The 24,598-nt window shown below is 45.8% G+C and overlaps 2 protein-coding genes across 2 annotated transcripts; both read right to left on the minus strand.

The window, feature by feature from the left end:
* Positions 1-731: 731 nt before the first annotated feature.
* LOC120922066 (vomeronasal type-2 receptor 26-like) lies at positions 732-3,554 on the minus strand. Its single transcript, XM_040334593.1, has 2 exons — positions 3,416-3,554; positions 732-2,005 (listed from the first exon to the last, which is right to left on the minus strand). The coding sequence occupies exons 1-2, from the start codon at positions 3,477-3,479 to the stop codon at positions 1,113-1,115; spliced, it is 957 nt and encodes a 318-aa protein (XP_040190527.1). The 5' UTR covers positions 3,480-3,554; the 3' UTR covers positions 732-1,112.
* Positions 3,555-3,685: 131 nt separating this feature from the next.
* On the minus strand, positions 3,686-24,261 carry LOC120925106 (vomeronasal type-2 receptor 1-like). The gene is made up of 4 exons (XM_040335980.1): positions 24,172-24,261; positions 17,929-18,243; positions 5,777-5,998; positions 3,686-3,691 (listed from the first exon to the last, which is right to left on the minus strand). Exons 1-4 carry the CDS (start codon positions 24,259-24,261, stop codon positions 3,686-3,688), a joined length of 633 nt encoding a protein of 210 aa, XP_040191914.1.
* Between the last annotated feature and the right edge of the window lie 337 nt (positions 24,262-24,598).

A 24,598-nucleotide genomic window follows, 5' to 3' on the forward strand; every position in this document is an offset into this window, starting at 1 on the left:
ACTCTGCATTCCCACACATTGGTGATATCCCAACCATCAGAGAGTGGCTGACCAGGGTGACCAAAATAGAGGAGATAGAGGAATTGATTCATACTGCCCAAGACCGTATTCAGAAATTTACAATGACCTGGGCCTGCTGGTCACATTTTAGGAATTCAGAATATTACAAGTCCTTCTTCCCTTGTTAGCAAGTGACTACCCGGTAGAGGGATCCTCATGACCTGGACCCACTCCCCCCCCCTTTTTTTTTCTCTTCCCTCCCCACCTAGGGCTTTGTGCCCCCTTGGCGATATAACCGACCAAATTTTTCCAGGTTCCACACCGTAAGCACCTCTTTGTCTTCCCTACTTTAGGGACATCAAGCCTAAGGTTTTAGGCATGGCCGCGGTTAGGCCTGTTGATATTGGCCTCCGGGCATTGCAATTATTATCATTGCTCCTTGATTCCATTTAGGTACCGCTCTTGAGCCACAAAATGTTGGTTATCCATAAGTTGTTTATAGGCTTATAGAATTTATCTGATGATATGTGAAATACCGCACGGTTCTACTACACATGCTTACTGATGTCGTAACAACTCGCGTTACCTTGTAAGGTATTCTATCATGTTCACATTACCAGAAGATTTGTCATGTTATTCTACATATGCATTTATGTACACGTATATGTATGATTACTTTTTACCGAATATTTTTTTTTTGTGAAAAAAAAGAAGATCTAATAAAGTGACCCTGACAATAAAGCAGCTGATAAAAGAACATGTTTAATATTTATCTTCGGGGAAGGTGGTGAGTGAAATCTTCCCTCTCTGGAAGAGTGATGGTGTCTCTGGTATCTGACACTTTAGGATGATTTGGATACTTTGTCCTCCACTGGTCACTGTGGTTCCTCCTCACTGAGTGACTACATTGTTCTGTAGTGATTGAACGGCTGGTGGGAGGAACCACTGACAAGATTTCCAACAAACCCAAAGTGTCTGATCCCAGTGGAAAAGTAAGTATTAAAGAATTACATTTAGCAGTGTTCATTCTCAATACTCTATAAACATATTAAAATTACCAATAATAGAGATAATTCTATGACTACTGATAACCCAGTGTTCCTCCATACATATTAGTGGATTGCTGCTTTTGTATTCAGGTCGGGTCTGAACAGAATTATGTAACATTTTGGGAAAAATATACAGCCAAGAAGTCCAGAACTTGAGGCCATTATAGCAAAGACCTCCACAGCCACCATGTATTTCCCTCTGGTGCTCAGATAGGCCGGGATCATGGCAATCCAGACACTGCAGAACACCAGCATGCTGAAGGTGATGTACTTGGCCTCATTAAAACTGTCCGGTAATGTCCGGGCTAGAAAAGCGATAATGAAGCTCACAGCTGCCAGAAGCCCCATATATCCCAGGACAGAGTAGAAGCCGATCACTGAACCCTCATTACACTGAATGATGATCTTCCCCTGATAAGAGTGAGTGTCCCGATCCTGGAAGGGGGGAGAAATAGACAACCAAGTGACACAGATTATGACTTGAACCAATGAGAAGACACAAATGATAAAATTGGCCAGTTTGGCTCCCATCCATTTCCTCCAGGGACTCCCAGGCTTGGTGGCTTTAAAAGCAATACACACCATGATACTTTTGGCAAGTAGAGAAGAGACAGCAACCGAGAAGATGACACCAAAAGAGGTGACACGGAGCATGCAGGTCACATCTATTGGATGGCCGAGGAACAAGAAGACACAGAGGAAGCTCAGCATGATGGAGACCAGGAGAAGATAGCTCAGGTCCCGGTTATTGGCTTTAACAATGGGGGTGTCCTGGTAATGTATAAATATCCCCAATATTAAACCAGTCAGAAGACAACAGAGGATGGAGACAGCTGAAAATACTCCAACAATGGGATCATCAGTGTAGGAGAGAAATTCCACCACTCTTGGAACACACCAATCCTTCTTCTCATTTGGCCATTCATCATCAGGACATTTCATGCAGTTTTCACTGTCTGTAGGGAGAACAATACAAACACAATGAGCATCGGGGTCAGAGCTTCTGAGGAAATGATTTGTCTTGTGTTGTCTCACAGCCAACAATGGGATTTCTATTGGCACATTGTGGTAGATTAGGTTCATAAGACCCAGATCGCTATTGTCAGCTTCATGTCGAATCTCCTATCTGTATCGAACTGTTGTCGTAACGAAACAAAAATAAAGCATTTTTTATGTCGGATCTTTCGGATTTCGGATTCTGCACGTTCTCATTCATAATTTGTTAAAACGAACGCAAAAAATCCCAGAAATTCGGATGAAAACGAATGCACATGTCTATTAAATTATTTCCTCAATGAACTTTCTTTTCATTTGTCACTGTGCACTTTAGTGTTCAAGCACTTTATGGACAATTTCTAAAGACTATGGGGTAGATTTAGAGACAAGATATGACGGCGTATCTCCAGATACGCCGTTGCATCTCTGAGTCCGGCTGGTCGTATCTATGCGCCTGATTCATAAAATCAGCTACGCATAGATTTCCCTAAGATCCGACCGGCGTAAGTGTTTTACACCGTCGTATCTTAGGCTGCATATTTACGCTGGCCGCTAGGTGGCGCTTCCGTATAGTTAAGCAAGGAATATGCAAATGAACTAGATACGCCGATTCAGAAACGTACGTACGGCCGGCGCATTTTTTTGCATCGTTTACGTTAGGCTTTTTTCGGCGTATAGTTACCCCTGCTATATGAGGCGTGTCCTATGTTAAGTATGGCCGTCGTTCACCGCGTCAAGTTTTAAAATTTTTACGTTGTTTGCGTAAGTCGTTCGCAAATAGGGCTGGACGTAATTTACGTTCACGTCGAAAGCAATGACGATTTGTGGCGGAATTTCGAGCATGCACACTGGGATTTTTTCACCAACGGTGCATGCGCCGTTCATAAAAAACGTCAAATACGCGGGGTCACAGTTAATATACATAAAACACGCCCACATCATCCACATTTGAATTAGGCGGGCTTACGCCGACACAGATACGTTACGCCACCGTAACTAAGGGCGCAAGTTGTTTCTGAATACAGAACTTGCGCCCTAAATTACGGCGGCGTAACGTATCGATACGTTACCCGGGCGGACAGATAGACCATTCTATCTAAATCTAGCCCTTACTTTGAACTTCATGTATTTATTGTTGCAATTTTTATTATGTATGTTTTTGCACAATTGGTTCTGTTGTGATAATGCAAGCAGCTTTATTTCACACAGGCTATAGTCACCTGCACAGCATTTTTTGTGCTTGGAAGGAATTTAGGGGATAAAACAAGAAGAAATGCGCACACATTGCAGAGATGTACTGCGTATGTTTTTTCCCCCGACATACATTTTACCTACAGAGGTAACTTCTGTCCAGTCCAACAATAACTTACTAACAAATACAAACTCTACCGGAGATGTTGGCGATCTCTCCTTCTGGACACGAGACGCACTCATAGCAGCATTTATGTATTGAAGAGCCAAACTTTTTTCTGCTGCCGGTTAAACAGGGATCTGAACACCGAGATACCGGAATCTGAAATCACATAATATTATTATTATTATTATTATTATTATTATTATTATTATTATTATTATTATTATTATTATTATTATTGTTATTGTTGTTATTATTATTATTATTATTACTTTGTAAAGGTCCATCATATCTCATGAGGGTATAAAAAATAAGTGTTACAAATAGTGTTACCCTTCCATAGGTTCACGGTGAATTATATTTGGTGAATTCTATTTCTATTTGGTGAATTATATTTCAATTTGGTTTGAAATCCATTTGGGGGACAATGTTTTGGGATTTTCATTTATTTAAAGGGGTTTTAAGGGTTCGTGTTTTTTCACCTTAATGCATCCTATACATTAACCACCTCAATGCCGCATGCCGTCATATGACGTCCTGGACTTTCGGGGCGGATATCTGAATGATGGGTGCAGCTACAGGCATCATTCAGATTTCCTTTTTTTCAGCCGTCGATTCTGTGCACCATAAGAACTATAATAGCGGAAGTTCCACTGCTTGATTGTTCTTATAGGCAATGGGAGGGGGACGTCACCCTCCCCTCCCCCTGCCGTCCGGTGCTTCTCCGGGCTCTCCCATGCCATTGGGGGCCCGGAGAATGAATCAGCCGGTGCTGGATGACGAGGATAGAGATTTCCAGTGACCAGATGATCACCAGTCATCTCTATGACCGTCAGAGGCCCGGGCGCGATGTTATGACGTCACACCCGATCAGACTTCAAAAAAACTTTTCCGTGAATTTTTGTTCGAAGGGCATTGGCCTTGAACTTGGTATGCATATACTCCTGGTTTTCAGGGAGAGGTGCATCTGGTCACCGGACATCTCTATGCTCTTTATTTGCCGGTGGCCGATCTGTTCTCCGGGCCTCCGATGGCACGGGAGAGCCCGGAGAATCACCGGATGGTGGCGGGGGGGATGTCTCCTTCCTGCCACCTATAAGAACGATCAAGCAGTGGAACCGCCACTATGATCATTCTTATGGTGCACAGAATCGCCTGAAAAAAGGATATCTGATCGATACCTGTAGCTGCCCCCATCATTCAGATATCACCCACTGAAGTCCAGGACGTCATATGATGTCCTACGGTACAGAAGTGGTTAACCGCTTAAGGACCCATTCATGCCGATATACGTCGGCAGAATGGCATGGCTGGGCACATCCACGTACATGTACGTGGCTCTTTAAGCCCAGCCGTGGGGTCGCGCGCGCCGCCGGCACGTGCATGCGACTCGGTCCGAAGCTCCATGACCGTGGGACCCGCGGACCCAATCGCCGCTGGAGTCCCACGATCGGTCCCCGGAGCTGAAGAACGAGGAGAGCTGTGTGTAAACACAGCCTCCCCGTTCTTCACTGTGGCGCCGTCATCGATCGTGTGTTCCCTTTTATAGGGATACACAATCGATGACGTCACACCTACAGCCACACCCCCCTACAGTTAGAAACAGACATGAGGTCACATATAACCCCTTCATCGCCCCCCTGTGGTTAACTCCCAAACTGCAATTGTAATTTTCACAATAAACAATGCATTTTTAATGCATTTTTTTGCTGTGAAAATGACAATGGTCCCAAAAATGTGTCAAAATTGTCCGAAGTGTCCGCCATAATGTCGCAGTCATGAAAAAAAATCGCTGATCGCCGCCATTAGTAGTAAAGAAAAAATAATTAATAAAAATGCAATAAAACTATCCCCTATTTTGTAGACGCTATACATTTTGCGCAAACCAACCGATAAACGCTTATTGCAATTTTTTTTTTACCAAAAATATGTAGAAGAATACGTATCGGCCTAAACTGAGGAAAAAAAGTTTTTTTATATATGTTTTTGGGGGATATTTATTATAGGAAAAAGGAAAAAATATAGAATTTTTTTCAAAATTGTTGCTCTATTTTTGTTTATAGCGCAAAATATAAAAACCGCAGAGGTGATCAAATACCACCAAAAGAAAGCTCTATTTGTGGTAAAAAAAAGAACGCCAATTTTGTTTGGGAGCCACGTCGCACGACCGCGCAATTCTCAGTTAAAGCGACGCAATGCCGAATTGCAAAAACTGTCCGGGTCCTTTAGCTGCCTAAAGGTCCGGGTCTTAAGTGGTTAAAAAGCACGTGCCTAAAACTTTTTCACAGTACTGTATTTTAAAATAAGCCCTATAAATCCTATATGTGAACCTCCTCAAAAAATGATACAAACAGGAAACAATCAAGTGATTTCTTACTTTGCCTCTTCTCCAGAAGGAGGGACGACTCATATCGGGAAATGTTTTAGTCACATAATCTGGGCCTTGGATAAAGGAAATTTGGAAGTCATCAAAAAATGTTTTGTTACGAATAACCCGAAAGTGTAAAGAAAGATCGGTGGGAACTTCTCTTCTCTCATTGAAGTAGATCTTGTCTCTGACGGGGTCGGTGTAATGGAGATTTCTCACATATTTGTGCAGCTTTTCATAGAAGACAGAAACGCACACATTACTATATAAAGTTATAAGAGTTCTGAAATTAAAAAATACAAAGTCGCTGACAAGCCATTCACCTCTGCAGCTAGGGGTTCAGATCCCGGTCTCGGCTACATGTGAATTGAGTTTGGTGGTCTCAGCCCGGCTCCCGGTGGGTGTGCTATGCGAGATAAGCCTGCGCTTAGTACGCCCCTCCCACAAAAACCACCACACTTACACGCACTCGAAATTAGGTTAACATGCACGCACTTTGACCTCGCCACTAAAAAGAGAGGCGAAGGACTAACGGGGCTGGTTGAGCGGGCTAGATCCTCTCACTCCCTTATAGGGAGTCCCTCTGCCCCGTTGGGCTTCAAAGCGGAGCAGGTAGGGCGGGCTGTGTGGGAGGACCCCCTCACACACCCGCCATTGCCACCCGGGGCATGGAGAAAGGTGGCAGATTGCCTCTGGGGGAGGCCTGCCTACTCCCAACTCCTGCAGTCCGGCTCCTCTCTCGAGTACATGCACAAAATACACTTTAAAAAAAAAAAGAGGAAAAAAAATACTAATAGTGGTTAGATCCGAGTTATTAGACGGTCTTTATATAAATGTGAATAGGAATGAATGAATCAGGAGAATCTCTTATTCTTCACTTTTGATTCTCCTGCAATGTTCATCTCTCTGAGATGAAAAGAATTCCCCCTGCCCAATAATTCAGAGAATTATCAACTAGGGTTGTCCCGATACCGATACCAGTATCGGTATCGGGACCGATACTGAGCATTTGCGCGAGTACTTGTACTCGCGCAAATGCTCCCGATGCCAAACCCGATACTTTATTTTTCTAGTGAGCGGATGGGGAGGGGGCGGTGAGTGGAGCCGTGCAGTACTTAAAGAGAAAGCTAACAACCCCCCCCCCCCGCCGCCGCCTAGTTGCTCAGCGCGGGGAACATTACAGCTTTCATTTGAATAGATGTGTGTTCCCCCGCCGCGCCTTGTCATGTATAGACACTCCCCCTTGCTCGGGCACTTTGATAGACAGATCACCCGTCCAATCCGAGCAAGGGGGAGTGTCTATACATGGCGCGGCGGAGAACACACAGCTATTTAAATGAAAGCTGTAATGTTCCCCACGCTGATTAATTAAGCGGCGGCGGCGGGGGGGGGGCTTGGCTTTCTCTGTGGAGACATTTATGTGGGGACATGGCTGCATTTATGGGGAGACATGGCTGCATTTATGGGGAGACATGGCTGCATTTATGGGGAGACATGGCTGCATTTATGGGGAGACATGGCTGCATTTATGGGGAGGACATGGCTGCATTTATGGGGGGGACATGGCTGCATTTATGGGGAGACATGGCTGCATTTATGGGGAGACATGGCTGCATTTATAGGGAGACATGGCTGCATTTTTGGGGAGACATGGCTGCATTTATGGGGGGGACATGGCTGCATTTATGGGGGGGACATGGCTGCATTTATGGGGGGGGACGTGGCTGCATTAATGGGGGGATATGGCTGCATTTATGGGGGGGACATGGCTGCATTTATGGGGGGACATGGCTGCATTTATGGGGGGGACATGGCTGCATTTATGAGGAGACATGGCTGCATTTTTGGGGACACATGCCTGCATTTGTGGGGACACATTTAAAAAAAAGTATCGGTATCCGGTATCGGCGAGTACATGAAAAAAAGTATCGGTACTTGTACTCGGTCCTAAAAAAGTGGTATCGGGACAACCCTAATATCAACTATTCATTTTATTTTCAGATTGCACTAATATTCATGTATATAATTAGGGATAAGACAAACACCCCAATGAACCCCCCCCCCCCCCGGTTCGGTTCGCACGAGAACTTGCGAACAGGCAAACAATTAGTGCAAACCCTGTTAAAGTCTAGGGGACACGAACATGAAAAATCAAAAGTGTTAATTTTAAAGGTTAATATGCAAGTTATTGTCATAAAAAGTGTTTGGGGACCCGGGTCCTGCCCCAGGGGACATGTATCAATGCAAATAAAGTTTTAAAAAAGGTGTTTATTTAGGAGCAGTGATTTTAATAATGCTTAAAGTGAAACAATAAAAATGTAATATTCCTTTAAATATTGTGCCTGGGGGGGGGTGTCCTTAGTATGCCTGTAAAGTAGCGCATCGTTCCCGTTTTTAGAACATTTACATTTCTAAAAGGAAAAAGCTTGCGGCTGTAATGAATTGTCGGATCCCGGCAATATACATAAACTCATTGAAAAAAACCGGCATGGTTTCCCTCCCCCAGTCCAAAACCAGGCCCTTTGGGTCTGGTATGAATATTAAGGGGAACCCCGCAACAAAATAAAAAAAATTGCATGGGAGTCCCCCCAAAATCCATACCAGGCTCTCCAGGTCTGGTATGGATATTAAAATACAAAATGGTGTGCCCCCCCAAAACAAAATCTATACCAGACCCCTCAGTTCTGGTATGGATTTTAAGGGGAACCCCGTGCCAAAATAGAAAAAAACTGGCTTGGGGGTCCCCCCCCAAAATCCATACCAGACCCTTATCTGAGCACACAACCTGGCAGGCCGCAAGAAAAGGGGGGACGAGAGAGATCCCCCCTCCTGAACCATACCAGGTCACATGCCCTCGCCGTTTTTTTTATTTCTTTTGCATTACACCTGTAAGGGGCCAGGTGGTCCCCAGGACCCCTTACAGGCCCAACTGGCAACTCTCCCGATTTTTTTTTATTTATTACATTTTTTTGCATTACACCTTTAAGGGGCCCGATGGTCCCCAGGGCCCCTTACAGGCTTGGCTGGCCCCCCTCCTGTTTTTTATGCATTACACCTGTAAGGGGCCCCATGGTCCCCAGGCCCCCTGCTTATTATGTCACATCAGGAGAGAAGAAATTACACTAGTTTTTTTTTCGTCAGCAACCCCCCTCTGGTTCTCTGCTCCAGGGGGGCCCTGCCTAAAGCTGTGTAAGGGGCCCCAAAATTTGTGATGGCTGCCATGGCCCTCAACATGGAGAGATGCAACTTGGAGATGATCGAGACAAAAGCAAGATTGGTTTTGCTGTCCTAAGTGGACCCTCCTCGGGGGAAGTTAAAAAACCTTGTTAAGAATGGAGTAATAGTTGGGGTGAAAACCCATCTGGGCCTGGGGCTAAGCCCTTCTTAAGGTTTTTTAATTACTTCCAGGACTTCCGAATCTAATATTGGTTTATCAAGTGGGAAAAAAGGACGTCAATTTTGTTTGGGAGCCACGTCGCACGACCGCGCAATTGTCTGTTAAAGCGACGCAGTGCCGAATCGCAAAACCCGGCCTGTTTTTTTAGCTGCATTTTGGTCCGGGGCTTAAGTGGTTAACGAACGATTTGCATTCCGTATTTTAAATCCTTTGTCTGTTCGTAATTTCGTATATTCGTATCCATTAAACGAAAGTACCAAATTACGAATCCATTAAACGAAAATTATTATCTAACACAATTACGAATTTTGAATCAACGAAAATAAATTAGACAGAATTACAAATCATTCAGTATAAACAAAAATAAAACTGTTACGAAAATACGAACGGGTCCGAATAGGAAAACTTGCGTCTTACGAAATTACGAATCTTTACGAACCTACGGAACGAGACGAAACGAAACAAAAAAAAAAAAACACATTTTTTTGTTGTGCACATGGGAAATGGGAAAAGAAAACAGGGACTGACTGAGAAAAAATGCAGTAAAAGGAAGAAGACGAGGCTAGAATAAGATATTAAAATGGGGAAAAAATATGGATTAAATAAGGCCTTTTGATGTACAGTAATTATACGGGTAAAATTGATATAATTTGAAGAATGAATAGTATTTGAGTTATTTGCCGTTTTCTTAACTGTAATGTAATACCTATAAACCCTATCTAAAGAGAGAGAAAAAAAAAACCTGTATAGAGGGATCAAACATGTTGCGTTGGTGGTTGCAGTTTACCGATTGCCCAGGAAATGAGGGGGGGGGGTGGAGATACCAACACATATAGGTAGATTCAGGTAAAAGAGCCTACAGTTACGGCGGCGTAGCTTAGCGTGTTTAGGCTACGCCGCCGTAAGTTAGCTAGGCAAGTACATGATTCACAATGTACTTGCCTGCTAAGTTACGACGGCGTAGCCTAAATCGGCGGGCGTAAGGGCGCCTAATTCAAATGTGTTGGAGAGGGGCGTGTTTTATGTTAATGAGGCTTGACCTCATGTTTTTTACGTTTTTTTTCTTACTGCGCATGCGCCGGGCGCCTACATTTCCCAGTGTGCATTGCGGCTAAGTACGCCGCACGGACCTATTGATTTTGACGTGGACGTAAATCCCGATACATATTCTACGCCGACCGCAATGGAAGCGCCACTTAGCAGGCCTTCCGAAATATTGCAATCTAAGATAGGATGGCGCAAGCCGTACTATCTTAGATATGTTTAAGCGTATCTCTGAGCATACGCTTAAACATAAGTCGGCGTAGATTCTGAGTTAGATCGGCTTATCTACTGATAAGTCGGCCTAACTCTTTCTGAATGTAGCTAATATTGTCCAACTTACTCTGTGTTGGAATCCATGTTGTTCAGATGTATTGATCTTCATGTACATTTGGTGTAGGGCGTTGGCCAGAACATAGACAGCCTTGTACGCATAGGAGGGCAGAGTTGTATAAATACGAAGCATGTATGAAACGTCTTTTGCAGCTCTACAAAGTTTTGCAGAAATGTGAAGGTTGAATTGAAATAAGAAATTTTTATATACATTTGGGGAAAGGCACCGAAGCTGCCGAATCCAAAGATCTTCCAGTATGGGGTCAGTTAGGCAGCTGGAGTAGTTGACCCTGTCGGGATAATGTTGGCCTTTCGGGATTCCTTTTTGTGGCCATATGAAAATGAAGCTGCAGTTGACCAATCGATTGTCGTCAATATTGGCATTAGATATTTTACTCCAAGATGGTGGGAAAATGAATGTGATCCTTTCTACAACGGAGGACATTTTTGAAAGAAAATAAGCAAATTGTATTTCGTAGTTTCCACACACTATGATGACTTTAGCTTCTGAAGCATTAACAATCCTCATTTTCTGAAAACGATCCGCAGTGTTATCAGTAAAATAAATGATATAATCTGTGCAGATCCCGTGTTCTCTCATCACTTTACTCAGTTCTTGGGACTCATCATCTCCGCTGCCGTCCCATGTTGTTATTATTCCGACCCAGTTCCACCCAAAATGCTGCAGAAGTTTTACAACAGCTGGGAAACGGACCCGATCGTCTGGTGTCATACGGAAGAAGGTTGGATACATTTTTCCATTACTCAGGTGAGGGTCAGTGGATCGATAACTGATCTAGATTATAAGGAAACACATTCATTTTAACCATTTAAAGGGGTTGTAAAGGTAAAAAAATGTTCCCCTAAATAGCTTCCTTTACCTTAGTGCAGTCCTCCTTCACTTACCTCATCCTTCCATTTTGCTTTTAAATGTCCTTATTTCTTCTGAGAAATCCTCACTTCCTGTTCTTCTGTCTGTAACTTCACACAGTAATGCGAGGCTTTCTCCCTGGTGTGGAGAAAGCCTCTTGAGGGGGCGAGCAGGAGTGTCAGGACACCCTCTACTTTGCAGATAGAGAAAGGAGCTGTGTTTTAGTGGGCGTCCTGACCCTCCTGATCGCCCCTCCCCCTCAAGAGGCTTTCTCCACACCAGGGAGAAAGCCTTGCATTACTGTGTTGAGTTACAGACAGAAGAACAGGAAGTGAGGATTTCTCAGAAGAAATAAGGACATTTAAAACCAAAATGGAAGGATGAGGTAAGTGAAGGAGGACTGCACTAAGGTAAAGCCAGAGCTGAACACAAGCTTGTGGAACAACAGGTGCCAGCCAACCTACAGCAGTAAATGTCAGACACAGATCAGCTCCGCAGCTGATCTGTGACACCCTCTTTACCCACTTGCTTACTGGGCACCCCCTTCCTGCACCGGCAAAATTTCAGCTTCCGGCACTGCATCGCTTTACCTGACAATTGCGCGGTCGTGCGAAATGGCTCCCAAACAAAATTGACGTCCTTTTTTCCCCACAAATAGAGATTTCTTTTGGTGGTATTTGATCACCTCTGCGGTTTTTATTTTTTGTGCTATAAACAAAAATAGAACAACAATTTTGAAAAAAAACACAATATTTTTTACTTTTTGCTGTAATAAATATCCAATTTTTTTTAAAAAAAAAATGTTCTCAGTTTAGGCCGATACGTATTCTTCTACATATTTTTGGTAGAAAAAAAAAATCGCAATAAGCGTATAGTGACTGGTTTGCGGAAAACAAAATAGGGGACATAATTATTATTTTATTTTTTTTACTAGTAATGGCAGCGATCTGCGTTTTTTATTGGGACTGCGACATTATGGCGGACACATCGGACACTTTTGACACATTTTTGGGACCATTCACATTTATACAGCGACCAGTGCTATAAATATGCACTGATTACTGTATAAATGTGACTGGCAGGGAAGGGGTTAACACTAGGAGGCGAGGAAGGGGTTAAATGTGTTCCCTAATCCCCCATTGATTCCAACTGTGGGGGAAGGGGACTGACTGGGGGAGGTGACTGATCTGTGTCCCTATGTACATGGGACACAGCATTGGTCTCCTCTCCCTGACAGGACGTGGCTCTCTGTGTTTACACACAGAGAGCCACGGTCCTGCTCAGTTACTAGGCAATCGCGGGTACGCGCATCGGGTTCCCAGTAACGCAGCAGGTGTGTGCGTTACAGAGCCCCCTAGTGGCTCTGCAAGACGAGGAAGTCATATGAAGTCCTCTCAGAACAAGAGAGCTATTGTGCCACCGTCAATTGACGGCGGCCGGTAGTAAGGAGGTTACTAGGGATGGGCGAACGGCTCAGTCAGAATATAAGTTCAGCCCACTGAATGCACAGTCAATAGATTGGTAAGGAATCGGGACAAAGCTGTCAGTGAGCTTCCCCGCTGACAGCTAAATAAAATAAATTTCAGAATTTGCCGGCAAACTCTTTGGTCTGGTTTGGATTTTAAGTGGAAAACTAAAACTAAAAAAAAAATGTGGTGGGGTCCCCAGCCGGAACTTTCTGTTCGGCCCACCGGAGGATGTGAGCGACTTCCGCCGCTGCAGCTGAGCTCCTTGTGCCCCCCTGATGATTGACATAAGCCACAGCCGTGACGTTGTCCGACTGGATCATGGAGAGGCACAGCCTGATCGCCCGGAGTTCCAGGACATTGATCGGCAGTCGGGATTCTAACTTATTCCAGCACCCCTGGGCTGACTGAACACCCCACACTCCCCCCCAGCCAGAGAGACTGGCGTCCGTCGTGACCACCGCCCACTGAAATCGGAGGAACGACTTCCCAGGCCGAAGCACCGGAGACGTCAGCCACCACACTAGGGAGGATCTGACCAGGCGACTCATCCGGTTCTGGCAATCCAGAGGCAAAGGGCGCTTGTCCCAACGCGACAGAATCTCTCTCTGTAACACTCGAGTGTGAAATTGAGCATACAGAACCGCCTCGAAGGAGGCCACCATGAGGCCCAGCACTCTCATGCAAAAACGGAGCGACCACCACTTTTGGGTTGCCAAGAGCCGTATCGCAGCCAGCAGCGTCTGCAGTTTTTCCATGGGGAGAAAAACTCTCGCCTCAAAGGAGTCCAGGACGAACCCCAGGTATTCCAGGCGTTGAGACGGTACCAACACCGACTTCTCAACATTTAGCACTCACCCGAATTCCCGGAGGGTCTCTCAAGTGATAGACACATCTACCTCTAACTCTGAGCCTGAAGAAGCTCTCAGGAGAAGGTCGTCCAAGTACCCCACAATAGAGACCCTGTGCTGCTTCAGCAGGGCCAGAACCGGAGCGAGCACCTTGGTGAAAACCCTTGGCGCCGAAGCCAGGCCGAAAGGGAGGGCCACAAATTGAAAATGGTCCTCCCCTACCGCAAAGTGCAGAAATCTCTGGTGCTTTGCGCATATGGGGATATGCAAGTACGCGTACTTGATATCCAAGGACACCAAAAAATCCCCTGGATGGAGCGCCACTACCACCGAGCGAACCGACTCCATCCTGAACTTTTGCACTCTGACAAAGCAGTTGAGGGCCTTGAGATCCAGGATTGGATGGACCCCTTCCTTCTTGGGGACCACAAACAGATTGGAGTAAAACACCTGAAACCGTTCCAGCAAAGGAACCGGCACGATCACCCCCCTCACCAGCAGATCCTGAAAAGCCCCAAACAGGGCCTCCCGACGACCCGGAGGAAGCTGGAGGTTGGAAGGAAAAAATCTGTTTGGTGGACAAGAGAGAAACTCTATCTTGTAACCCGAGGAAACTACTTCGCAAACCCACCGGTCGGAAAGAAGAGACATCCACTGAGCCGCGAATTCGCAAAGCCGGCCCCCCACCCGAGAGACGGGCGGGGGCCAACCTTCATGCGGAAGTCCATTTCTTCAGGAAATCCTCCTCAAATGGATAACGGACCGCAAAACATTTTGGAACAGAGAAAAAAACCTTCTGCGGCCGATCCCATTCCTTGAACAAAAACTTTTCCAGATAAGGAACACAAGGAAACGCTTTTGCAGTGCGGGGCGGCTTATGGAACCCAAAAAGAACTGACATCTCTGATGTCTCCGCCGAATCCTCCATTTTTTTGAGTATCCCGCACCTATCATGCGCCGACCCTGAAGCAGAGTCATCCTCACTGTCCGTGTGGACTAGGCCTGCATCCTCAGACACCTCGGAACCAGGGCCGGGAGCAGAAGCCGGCCCGATTCCGTGTCAGAGGCATCCCCAGAAGAAGACGGGAGGAGGGATCGCTTTTTACCCCCCCTTTGGCCACGCGCCGCTTCCACCCTGGCCACAAATGCCTCTAGGACTGCCGACATAGCATCCACCGAGACCGCAGGGACAGGGGCACTAAGGGTTAATTTTGGCATGTCAGGGGGAGATGCATCCGTTCCGACGCCATGTTTGTCCACCCTTTTGCCACCCCAGGAACGCAAGGCAAGATCCACAGGCCACCCTCCTGGCCGCAGCAGAGAAACAGGGGGACCCCCCAGAGGACTCACCACCAGACCAGGCCTGTACCGCTGCTGTCTGCCTCCCAGAGCACTGCTCCGTGCTGAACTGTCCCTCAGGAGTTCAGGAGTGTCCTGGAGCCGTTTGCGCCGATTTTACAGCCACTAGAGGCAAAAACACCTTCCAAAATGGCCACTGACATGCAAACAGAGCATGTGGGCTACAAGAAAATGGCCGCCAATCTCCAATAAAGGGGCCCGGCGCCGCCAAAATGGCGGCCGCGATTGTAACAGTAAAAAACACCATACACAGCAGCAAACACCCGGGACCCCCGGGCACCCCCCCCCCCCGCACACACAGCAGCAAAAACAGCACCCCCGGATAGCAGACACAGCCCCCAGCCACAGATGGAGCCCCCAGGTGGACCCCCACCTCACGGCCGACCCCGCTACCCAAAACAAGGATTGAGGATCCAGCCTGTCACCCAGTCGGCAGTTGATTGTAGATCTCAGGATCCAAAAATGAAAAAAAAAAAAAAAAAAAAGCAAAAAAATTGCAAAAATCCCCAGGCCACATGGGCCCATAGGAGCCATGTCATTCTCCTTTGCTAGGCAGAAAAAAACTGGGGCTGCAGATGCAGAGAGGGGGATGTACCCCTGGGAGGCACTGTACTGTGTGATGTGTTTAACACTTAACATGCTGTTTTTCTGCCTAGTCAATCTCCTAGAAAGGAGTATAATACCCTAAGGTCAAGATGCTGCTGTGTCCGTCCATGAACGGAAGAGAAATCCACACCAGACCCCTTATCTGAGCACGCAACCTGGCAGGCCGCAGGAAAAGAGGAGGGACCAGAGAGCGCCCCCACTCCTGAACCGTACCAGGCCACATTCCCTCAACATTGGGAGGATGCTTTGGGGGTCTGTGACCCCTCAAAGTACCATGTCCCCATGTAAATAGGGACAAGGGCCTAATCCCCACAACCCTTGCCCGGTGGTTGTGGGGGACTGCGGGTGGGGGGCTTATCGGAATCTGGAAGACCCCTTTAACAAAGGGGGACCCCCAGATCCCGTCCCCCCTATATATTTCTCCCATAGACTTTTACAGGGTGTTCCGCGGCTTTTCGAATTTGCCGCGAACACCCCAAATTGTTCACCGTTCGCTGAACAGGCAATGTTCGAGTCGAACATGAGTTTGACTCGAACTCGAAGCTCATCCCTACTGGGGAGCCAGTGTGTATGATGAGGCCACAATATAGTGCACTGGGAACTAGATTAGAATTTTTTTGGATACATTCTGGTGTCACTTTGACTTTGCATAGAAATAACGGGTGCGTAAAAATTGGTTTTCGGGTGACGTTTGATGGAAGAAAGAATTGGTCTTGCTGTAAAAAATTGGGGAACATGAATGCCAATCTGTCTACCAGTGTTCCACTTCCTCCCTCTCTCTAGGCTCATGTTCCTGTCATCCTCAACCTCAGAACCAACATCTGAATCCAGTAATGGCTGGGCATCATCAAGAAGCAAGTGACTGACCCTGTGGTTAAATAACTCAGCTGACTCCTCAATGGCTGATGTTGGGGCTATGGCAGGAATAGATCTGGACAAGGAGGCAGGTTTATCAACTCTGGCAACTGCAGGGGACTGCACACTTGTCTCTGCTTGTGTGACAGAGGATGAGGAGGATGAGGAAGGTTTAGTAAGCCAGTCCACCACCTCCTCTGCATGCTGTGGCTGGATAGCACGGGCAAACTCACTAAACAGAGGAAATGATGCCCTGCCTGAGGACTGACCACCATGTCCACCTTTGCCTGTGGACACATTTGTTGCTGACCCCCTTTACAGTGCCAAGGGAACGTCTGCCTCTCCTTGTCCTCCCAGACATTATGGCGTTAAACTGGCAGCAACGCACTCAGAAGTAAATGGCGTTAAACTGGCAGTAATGCAAACAAAATGATATGGCGTTAAACTGGCAGTAACGCACACAGAACTATATGGCGTTAAACTGGCAGTAATGCACACAGAACTATATGGCGTTAAACTGGCAGTAATGCACACAGAAGTAAATGGCGTTAAACTGGCAGTAATGCACAAAACTATATAGCGTTAAACTGGCAGTAATGCACACAGAACTATATGGCGTTAAACAGGCAGTAATGCACACAGAAGTAAATGGCGTTAAACTGGCAGTAACGCACAAAACTATATAGCGTTAAACTGGCAGTATTGCACACAGAAGTAAATGGCGTTAAACTGGCATTAATGCACACAGAAGTAAATGGCATTAAAATGGCAGTAACACAATCAAATAGACGGTGTTCAACTGTCACTACACTGATGCTATCTGAACTGTCCCTACTCTAGCTATACACTAATGTAAATATTACTGACACGGTCTCACTACACTACACTGAAATTATCTGATCTGTCCCTACTCCACACTAATGTAAGTAGGAATGACACGGTCTCACTACACTACAGTGAAACTATCTGAGCTGTCCCTCAGTGTCCAATCAGGACTGAGAATGCTCTGTGCCCTGATTGGCTGAAACTTTCACTGCTTCAGCCAATCAGGGCTTGCAATGCACTGTTCAGCACCGCAATGCATTGTGGTCGGTTTGGGGGGCCGAACAAACGTTTGTTGGCTCTTCGCTGATCATCCGAACAGCGAAAGTTCAGCCTGAACTTATGGTCGGGCCAAACCGATCGCCCATCCCTACTAATGATCACCGGATAATTTCCTCAAGTTACAGTGTTCTGGGTACCCTAAATATACAACAAATTTTTTGTCAATTTGCATCTGCCCTTCTCGATTAGTAAAGCTCCAAAAATTCCACCTAGACTGTACTGAGCCATCTATTGGACACACCATATTACACAGATTATATAAGGAAGTGATCACTTACCTGTGTATACCGATACAGACTAAGTAACTGAGCCAGCGCATGATTTGATTGGAAAGTAGTGTCACCGATAAAACCGACCACTTCTCCATGTCTCTTACAGTAATAGTTGGGAGCTTTCTTTTCTCCAGAAAATATCTTTATGGCATATCCCAAAGTTTTCTTTGGATCATTACAAGTACTAAACATACGATAGCCCAGGGTAACATTGGGCAGAAGATCGGGGTCCTGGTTAATCTCATTGACAGCAAAGATCATCATCAGGATGCTTTTGTACTCTTCAAGGTCAGGACTGCAGAATATTGAGAGGTTTTCAAACTACACAAAATAATTACAGCACAAATTTGTTTTAATGATTTAAATGTAACTGGAGACAAAATGTGATACAAACATTACAATTCTAATGATATTCCTTTAACATGATTTATTTCTTTTTTTTGTTTGATTCCTTCTCCCCCCGGCCCCTCCAATCCTTTCCTGAGCTACCTCCAATCCAGCGATGTTCACGAAAGCCTCTGGTGTCCCGGCACTCTCCCTCCTCATTGGCCCATTGGCTCCCACTGCTGTCAATCACAGCCAGTGAGCCAATGAATGAGGAGAGAGTGGGGGTGGGGCCAAGCTACGGCTCTATGTGTCTAATTAAAGCATAGAGCTGCAGCTCTGGAGCGAGAATGCCCCCAGGGCAAGCAGCTTGCTATGGGGGCACTGCTCAATGGTGAAGAAGCCAGGAGAGCTGGCGGGGGACCCGAAAAGAAAATGTAAAAAATCGTATTTCTTCATAAATGTAGGCCAATATTGTGTATATTGATTGGTTTGCACAAAATTATAGCGTCTACAAACTATGGGATAGATTTATGGACTTGTTATTTTTTTTTTTATATTCTTTACTAGTAGTTCTTTAAATATTCTTTACTAGTAATGGCGGCAATCAGCGATTTTTAGCGGGATTGCAACATTGAGGTTGCCAAATCTGACACTAAGTTAGGTGGATTCAGATAGGTTTACGCCGGCGTATCAGTAGATACGCCGTCGTAACTCTGAATTTACACCGTCAGCAAATTTAAGCGTATTCTGGAAACCAGATACGCTTAAATTAGGCTAAGATACGAGCGGCGTAGGTCTCCTACTCCGTCGTATCTTACGGTGCATATTTACGCTGGCCGCTAGGTGGCGCTTCCGTTGAGTTTGGCGTAGAATATGCAAATGACTAGATACGCCGATTCACGAACATACGTGCGCCCGTCGAAATTAGTTACGCCGTTTACGTTAGAGATACGTCAGCGTAAAGATAAAGCTGCTCCCTAGGTGGCGCATCCCATGCAAGGTATGGATGTCGGAACAGGCGTATCTTTTTACGTCATTTGCGTAAGTCGTACGCGAATCGGGCTTGACGTAACTTACGTTCACATCGAAACGGCGTACTTTGGAGCAATGCACACTGGGATATGTCCACGGACGGCGCATGCGCCGTTCATTAAAAATGTCAATCACGTCGGGTCACCAGTCATTTACATAAAACACGCCCCCCTGTTCCACATTTGAATTAGGCGCGCTTAGGCCGGCCCATTTATGCTATGTCGCCGTAACTTAGGAGGCAAGTGCTTTGTGAATACAGCACTTGCCTCTCTAACTTACGGCGGCATAGCGTATATGCCATACGCTACGCCTGCCTAACGTTGCGCCCGCCTAAGGGAATCTGGCTATAAGTGACACTTTTTGAGGACCAATGACACCAATACAGTAAACAGTGCTAAAAAAAATGCCCTGATCACTATAAAATTGCACTAAGTAAAAAAGTGCTGTATACTGCCCCCCCTCTCAACAAGCACCACTCAGCGCTTAGGACCAAGCAATCGAGAATTACACAGAAACAGTGAGATGTAAAACCTAAAATGTGAGCAGCTCCTTAAAACTTAATCAACATGAAATAAACAGTAATAATGAAAACATCTAAAACTATAAAAAGTCCCAGTTTTCATGGGAAACGTCCGTTGCTGGATAGATCCCAGTGACGTGCAGCAGCTCAGAACATAAAATCATCTCTACATCTTATCCAACCTAAAGACGGATGATGACTATATGGCATTCAACTCCAAATGGTCCAAGGACGGACTGCCGAGTAAATAAAAATACAGAGGTAGATTCAGAGAGAAGATACGATGGCGTATCTCCAGATACGCCGTCGTATCTCTGAGTCCGGCCGGTCGTATCTATGCACCTGATTCATAGAATCAATTACGCATAGATATGCCTAAGATCCGACCGGGGTAATTGTTTTACACCGTCGTATCTTAGGCTGCATATTTATGCTGGCTGCTAGGTGGCGCTTCCATAGATTTACGCGAGGAATATGCAAATGAGCTAGATACGCCGATTCAGAAACGTACGTCCGGCCGCGCATTTTTTTACGTCGTTTACGTTAGGCTTTTTTCGGCGTATAGTTACCCCTGCTATATGAGGCGTATCCTATGTTAAGTATGGCCGTCGTTCCCGCGTCGAGTTTTGAAAATTTGACGTCGTTTGCGTAAGTCGCTCGCGAATAGGGCTGGACGTAATTTACGCATTCGCCGTTCGTAAACAACTTCAAATACGCGGGGTCACAGTTAATATACATAAAACACGCCCACATCATCCACATTTGAATTAGGCGGGCTTACGCCGACACAGATACGTTACACCGCCGTAACTTAGGGCGCAAGTTGTTTCTGAATACAGAACTTGCGCCCTAAATTACGGCGGCGTAACGTATCTGAGATACGTTACGCCGGGCGGACAGATAGAACATTCTATCAGAATCTAGCCCACAATTTATAAAACCTTAAAGGGGTTGTAAAGGTTTTTTTTTCCCTAAATATCTCCCTTTACCTTAGTGCAGTCCTCCTTCACGTACCTCATCCTTCCATTTTGCTTTTAAATGCCCCGTTTCTTCTGAGAAATCCTCACTTCCTGTTCTTCTGTCTGTAACTCCACACAGTAATGCAAGGCTTTCTTCCTGGTGTGGAGGGGGGAGGGGGCGAGCAGAAGTGTCAGGACGCCCACTAACACACAGCTACTTTCTTTATCTGCAAAGTAGAGAGTGTCCTGACTCTCCTGCTCGCCCCCTTCCCCCTCAAGATGCTTTCTCCACACCAGGAAGAAAGCCTTGCATTATGGTGGTGAGTTACAGACAGAAGAACAGGAAGTGAGGATTTCTCAGAAGAAATAAGGACATTTAAAAGCAAAATGGAAGGATAAGGTAAGTGAAAGAAGACGGCACTGAGGGAAAGGAAGCTATTTAGGGGGAAAAAAATTCCTTTACAAACCCTTTAAATATGTAAGGTCTGCTGTATTCAGCTAGGTTGCTGTAGTTACGGCGGACGCTGTAAAGTAGGCTGGAATAGTATATTCTTAAGCTGGAGGTCTGTCACTGAGAGTCACGCCCTCAGACGAAGTCAGGAAGTGACAAAACGTGCCAGGGTGACTCTCAGACAACCAACCGGAAGTGATGCATGCATTCCACGGACCCAGAACCAGGAAGGATGTGACCGCTGTGGTTCCAGTAGGTCCTAAACGCTTTCAGCTTATTTAATTGCCTATTAAAGTTTTTCTTCTGGTACGCACACTGTATAGGGGGGCACTGTGGGGCACAATAAACTTTTAAACAGTACTACCCTATGTGGAGTTTTTCCTCACATGTGTTTTCAGACCTGGTAAGAAGCAAAGCTGAGTGGTTGAGAGTGCAGTAACAGATGGATGGTCAGCATTGGTACATACCTATTTTGATCCTTACCTCTGGTAAGTGTATCCCCTTAAGGGGAGTTTTCCCTCACGCGGTGGACATCGTTTGGTGAAAGGAGCACTCTGCACTGATGGTTTCATTAATTTCCATCCCCATCACTACCTATATCCAGTTGATATAGAGCAGTGGTCTCCAAACTGCAAGCCCTTTGCCTGCCTCTATGTGGCCCTTGGGACATTATTCCTCCAACTGACACCAAGGATGGAACACTATTCCTCCCACTGGCACCATCGATAGGGCACTACTCTTCCTGCTGAGACCAATGATGGCACACTATTCCTCCCACTGACACCATTAAAGGAGCACTATTCCTTCCATTGATACCAACCATGGTGCACTATTCCTCCCACTGACACCATCGACAGGGCACTATTCCTTCCATTGATACAAACCATGGGACACTATTCCTCCCACTGACACCATCGACAGGGCACTATTCCTTCCATTGATACCAACCATGGTGCACTATTCCTCCCACTGACACCATCGACAGGGCACTATTCCTTCCATTGATACCAACCATGGGACACTATTCTTCCCACTGACACCATCGACAGGGCACTATTCCTTCCATTGATACCATCGACAGGGCAATATTCCTTCCATTGATACCAACCATGGTGCACTATTCCTCCCACTGACACCATCGACAGGGCACTATTCCTTCCATTGATACCAACCATGGGACACTATTCCTCCCACTGACACCATCGACATGGCACTATTCCTTCCATTGATACCAACCATGGGACACTATTCTTCCTGCTAAAACCAAAAATGTTAAAACTAATGATGGGGCAATTTTTACTCCCACTAATGCCGGGACATTTTCTACTCACACTGGCCACAGTTTCGGCCCCCGTAAAGTCGGAAGGACACTAAACTGGCCCTTTGTTTAAAAAGTTTGGAGACCCCTGATATAGAGGACTGTTTCAAAACATGTTTTGATTCAAGCGCTGCTACAGCAATATTTGTTTGAACTCTGGGACTTTTTATAGTTTTAGATGTTTTCATTATTACTGTTTATTCCATGTAAAATTACACTAGTAAAGAAGGGGTTAACATCAGGGGCAATCAACTGGTTAAATGTGTTCCCTATGAGTGCTTTCTAACTGTGGGGGAGGTGCTTTGACTAAGACCCCTTTCACACTGAAGCATTTTTACAGCGTTTTAGCGTTAAAAATAGCGCTATTAAAACGCTCACCATGCATCTCAATGGACCTGCAAGCAGCATCTTTGGAGCAGCTTTTGGGTGCTGAAAAAAACGCTCCAAAAACGCCCCTCTCCATTGAAATGAATTGAAAGCGCTGTAAAAAGGCCTTACCCTTTCACACTGAGGCACTGAAAAAATGCCCTAAAGCGTTAGGGTCTTAGCGGTGCTTTACCAGCACATTGGGATTGCAGATGAGGCTTTGCTTGAATAACGTTCAAAAAACACCCCAGTGTAAAAGGGGCCTAAAGGAAAACAAAGATGCTTTGATCTCCATTTTCCTCTCTGGCAGAACAGCACAAAAATCCTACGCATGCCCGGATTCAATTTGCCGCATTCTTGGAATCAATTTGACGCATTTTTGGAATCAATTCGATGTATGCTCGGAATCAATTTGGCGCATGCTTGGAATCAATTAGACGCATGCTCGGATTAAATTTGACGCATGCTCGGTGTGACAAGTCTCAGATACCCCAGGTGGGCACATCAGCCAGACCTGTGTCTCCTGTCCTCCTAACGCACCCGCAGCCTGCAGATTCGCTATAACCAGCCCCTAACCCCTCAATCACGAGACAATCCACAAAGGTGTTGAGGGTTAAACATGCAGAGCATCAACTGTTTATTAAATACAAGACATACAGTTTTACACACGGGTAGGGACACTCCCCTTAGCCTTGTCTAAGAGGGGAGGGGGACAAGGAACAACCAATGGGAACTGAACATTTGTACATTGAAACAGGCTACAGATAAACATAATGAGATTATGGTAAGCAGGCAGTCTCTCAATACACACCCCCTGCGGAGAGATGTCTCCAGTCCAGACCATTGTCTATGTGACATGAATCAACACAATTAGGCACAGCAACAAGGGGGGGGGGTGGGGGAGAAGAGATGTAGCATTACATTACATTATCTTAATGCCAGCTTGTCCCGGGTCTGCAGCCTCGTCTGGGCCATAATCTGTGGGTAGGAGGCCAGCCCCCATGACTGTTGTATAATCTATGTCACTTCAGCATTTACCCCCTTAACTTAACAATGCTATACCTTATAAGTAACTAGACCAAACCGAGGGTGTGGAGTAAACATGGCCGTAGCAGCCTCCTTTATTTAAAATATAATAACTTTAACACAACTCAAAAACCACTTTCCATAACCCAAGGTGTAATCAATTTTTGCAGGGAAAACCTTTTATTAACCTTTTGTACCATTATTGCACTGCGGCCTTCTCCATCCGATAATGGGCCTCAAGCCGACTTACTGGCTCAAAGACAATCCTGACCGCAGTGCCCCATTTCCAGTGCTTCCAGCTAAGCCTCCGCTTGCTGAAATCCCAAATATCAGGACCCATACCACCGACAAGTCCTGACCCATCTTTTACCAGGTATTTCCTCCTCCTGCAAAACGACAGACACCCGCCACAGCGCACCACTGTAAAAGCCTTTACAGTTGTGCGACCCTCCACACCCTAAGGGCCCTCTGTATACCATCCTGCAGACCCAGTACCCACATGTCGATTCCAACATCTGTTAAATGCACCCCATCCCTGCGCAAGTACCTCCACGTATCTTCCTCAAGCTCCATGTGCCGAATCACCAACCCCCCGTTCCTCTCCATGAACCTCCCCACGTCCCTGTTAACTTTTCTCCTGGCTCTATTGATGCCCCCCCAAGATCTGGCAAGGCGCC

The sequence above is a fragment of the Rana temporaria genome, chromosome 1 (assembly GCF_905171775.1).
Source record: "Rana temporaria chromosome 1, aRanTem1.1, whole genome shotgun sequence".
Classification (NCBI taxonomy): Eukaryota; Metazoa; Chordata; class Amphibia; order Anura; family Ranidae; genus Rana; species Rana temporaria.

Excerpts from the sequence above, each read along its gene's own strand:
- LOC120922066 (XM_040334593.1), bottom strand. The coding sequence starts at position 3,479 with ATGAGTGCGTCTCGTGTCCAGAAGGAGAGATCGCCAACATCTCCGGTA. Across the intron at positions 2,006-3,415 it reads GGTAGAGTTTGTATTTGTTA|ACAGTGAAAACTGCATGAAA; the intron begins GTAAGTTATTGT and ends TTCTCCCTACAG.
- LOC120925106 (XM_040335980.1), bottom strand. The coding sequence starts at position 24,261 with ATGGGTCCTGATATTTGGGATTTCAGCAAGCGGAGGCTTAGCTGGAAG. Across the intron at positions 18,244-24,171 it reads TCAGGATTGTCTTTGAGCCA|TTTGAAAACCTCTCAATATT; the intron begins GTAAGTCGGCTT and ends TATTTTGTGTAG. Across the intron at positions 5,999-17,928 it reads GTCTGTATCGGTATACACAG|CTGCACAAATATGTGAGAAA; the intron begins GTAAGTGATCAC and ends TTCTATGAAAAG.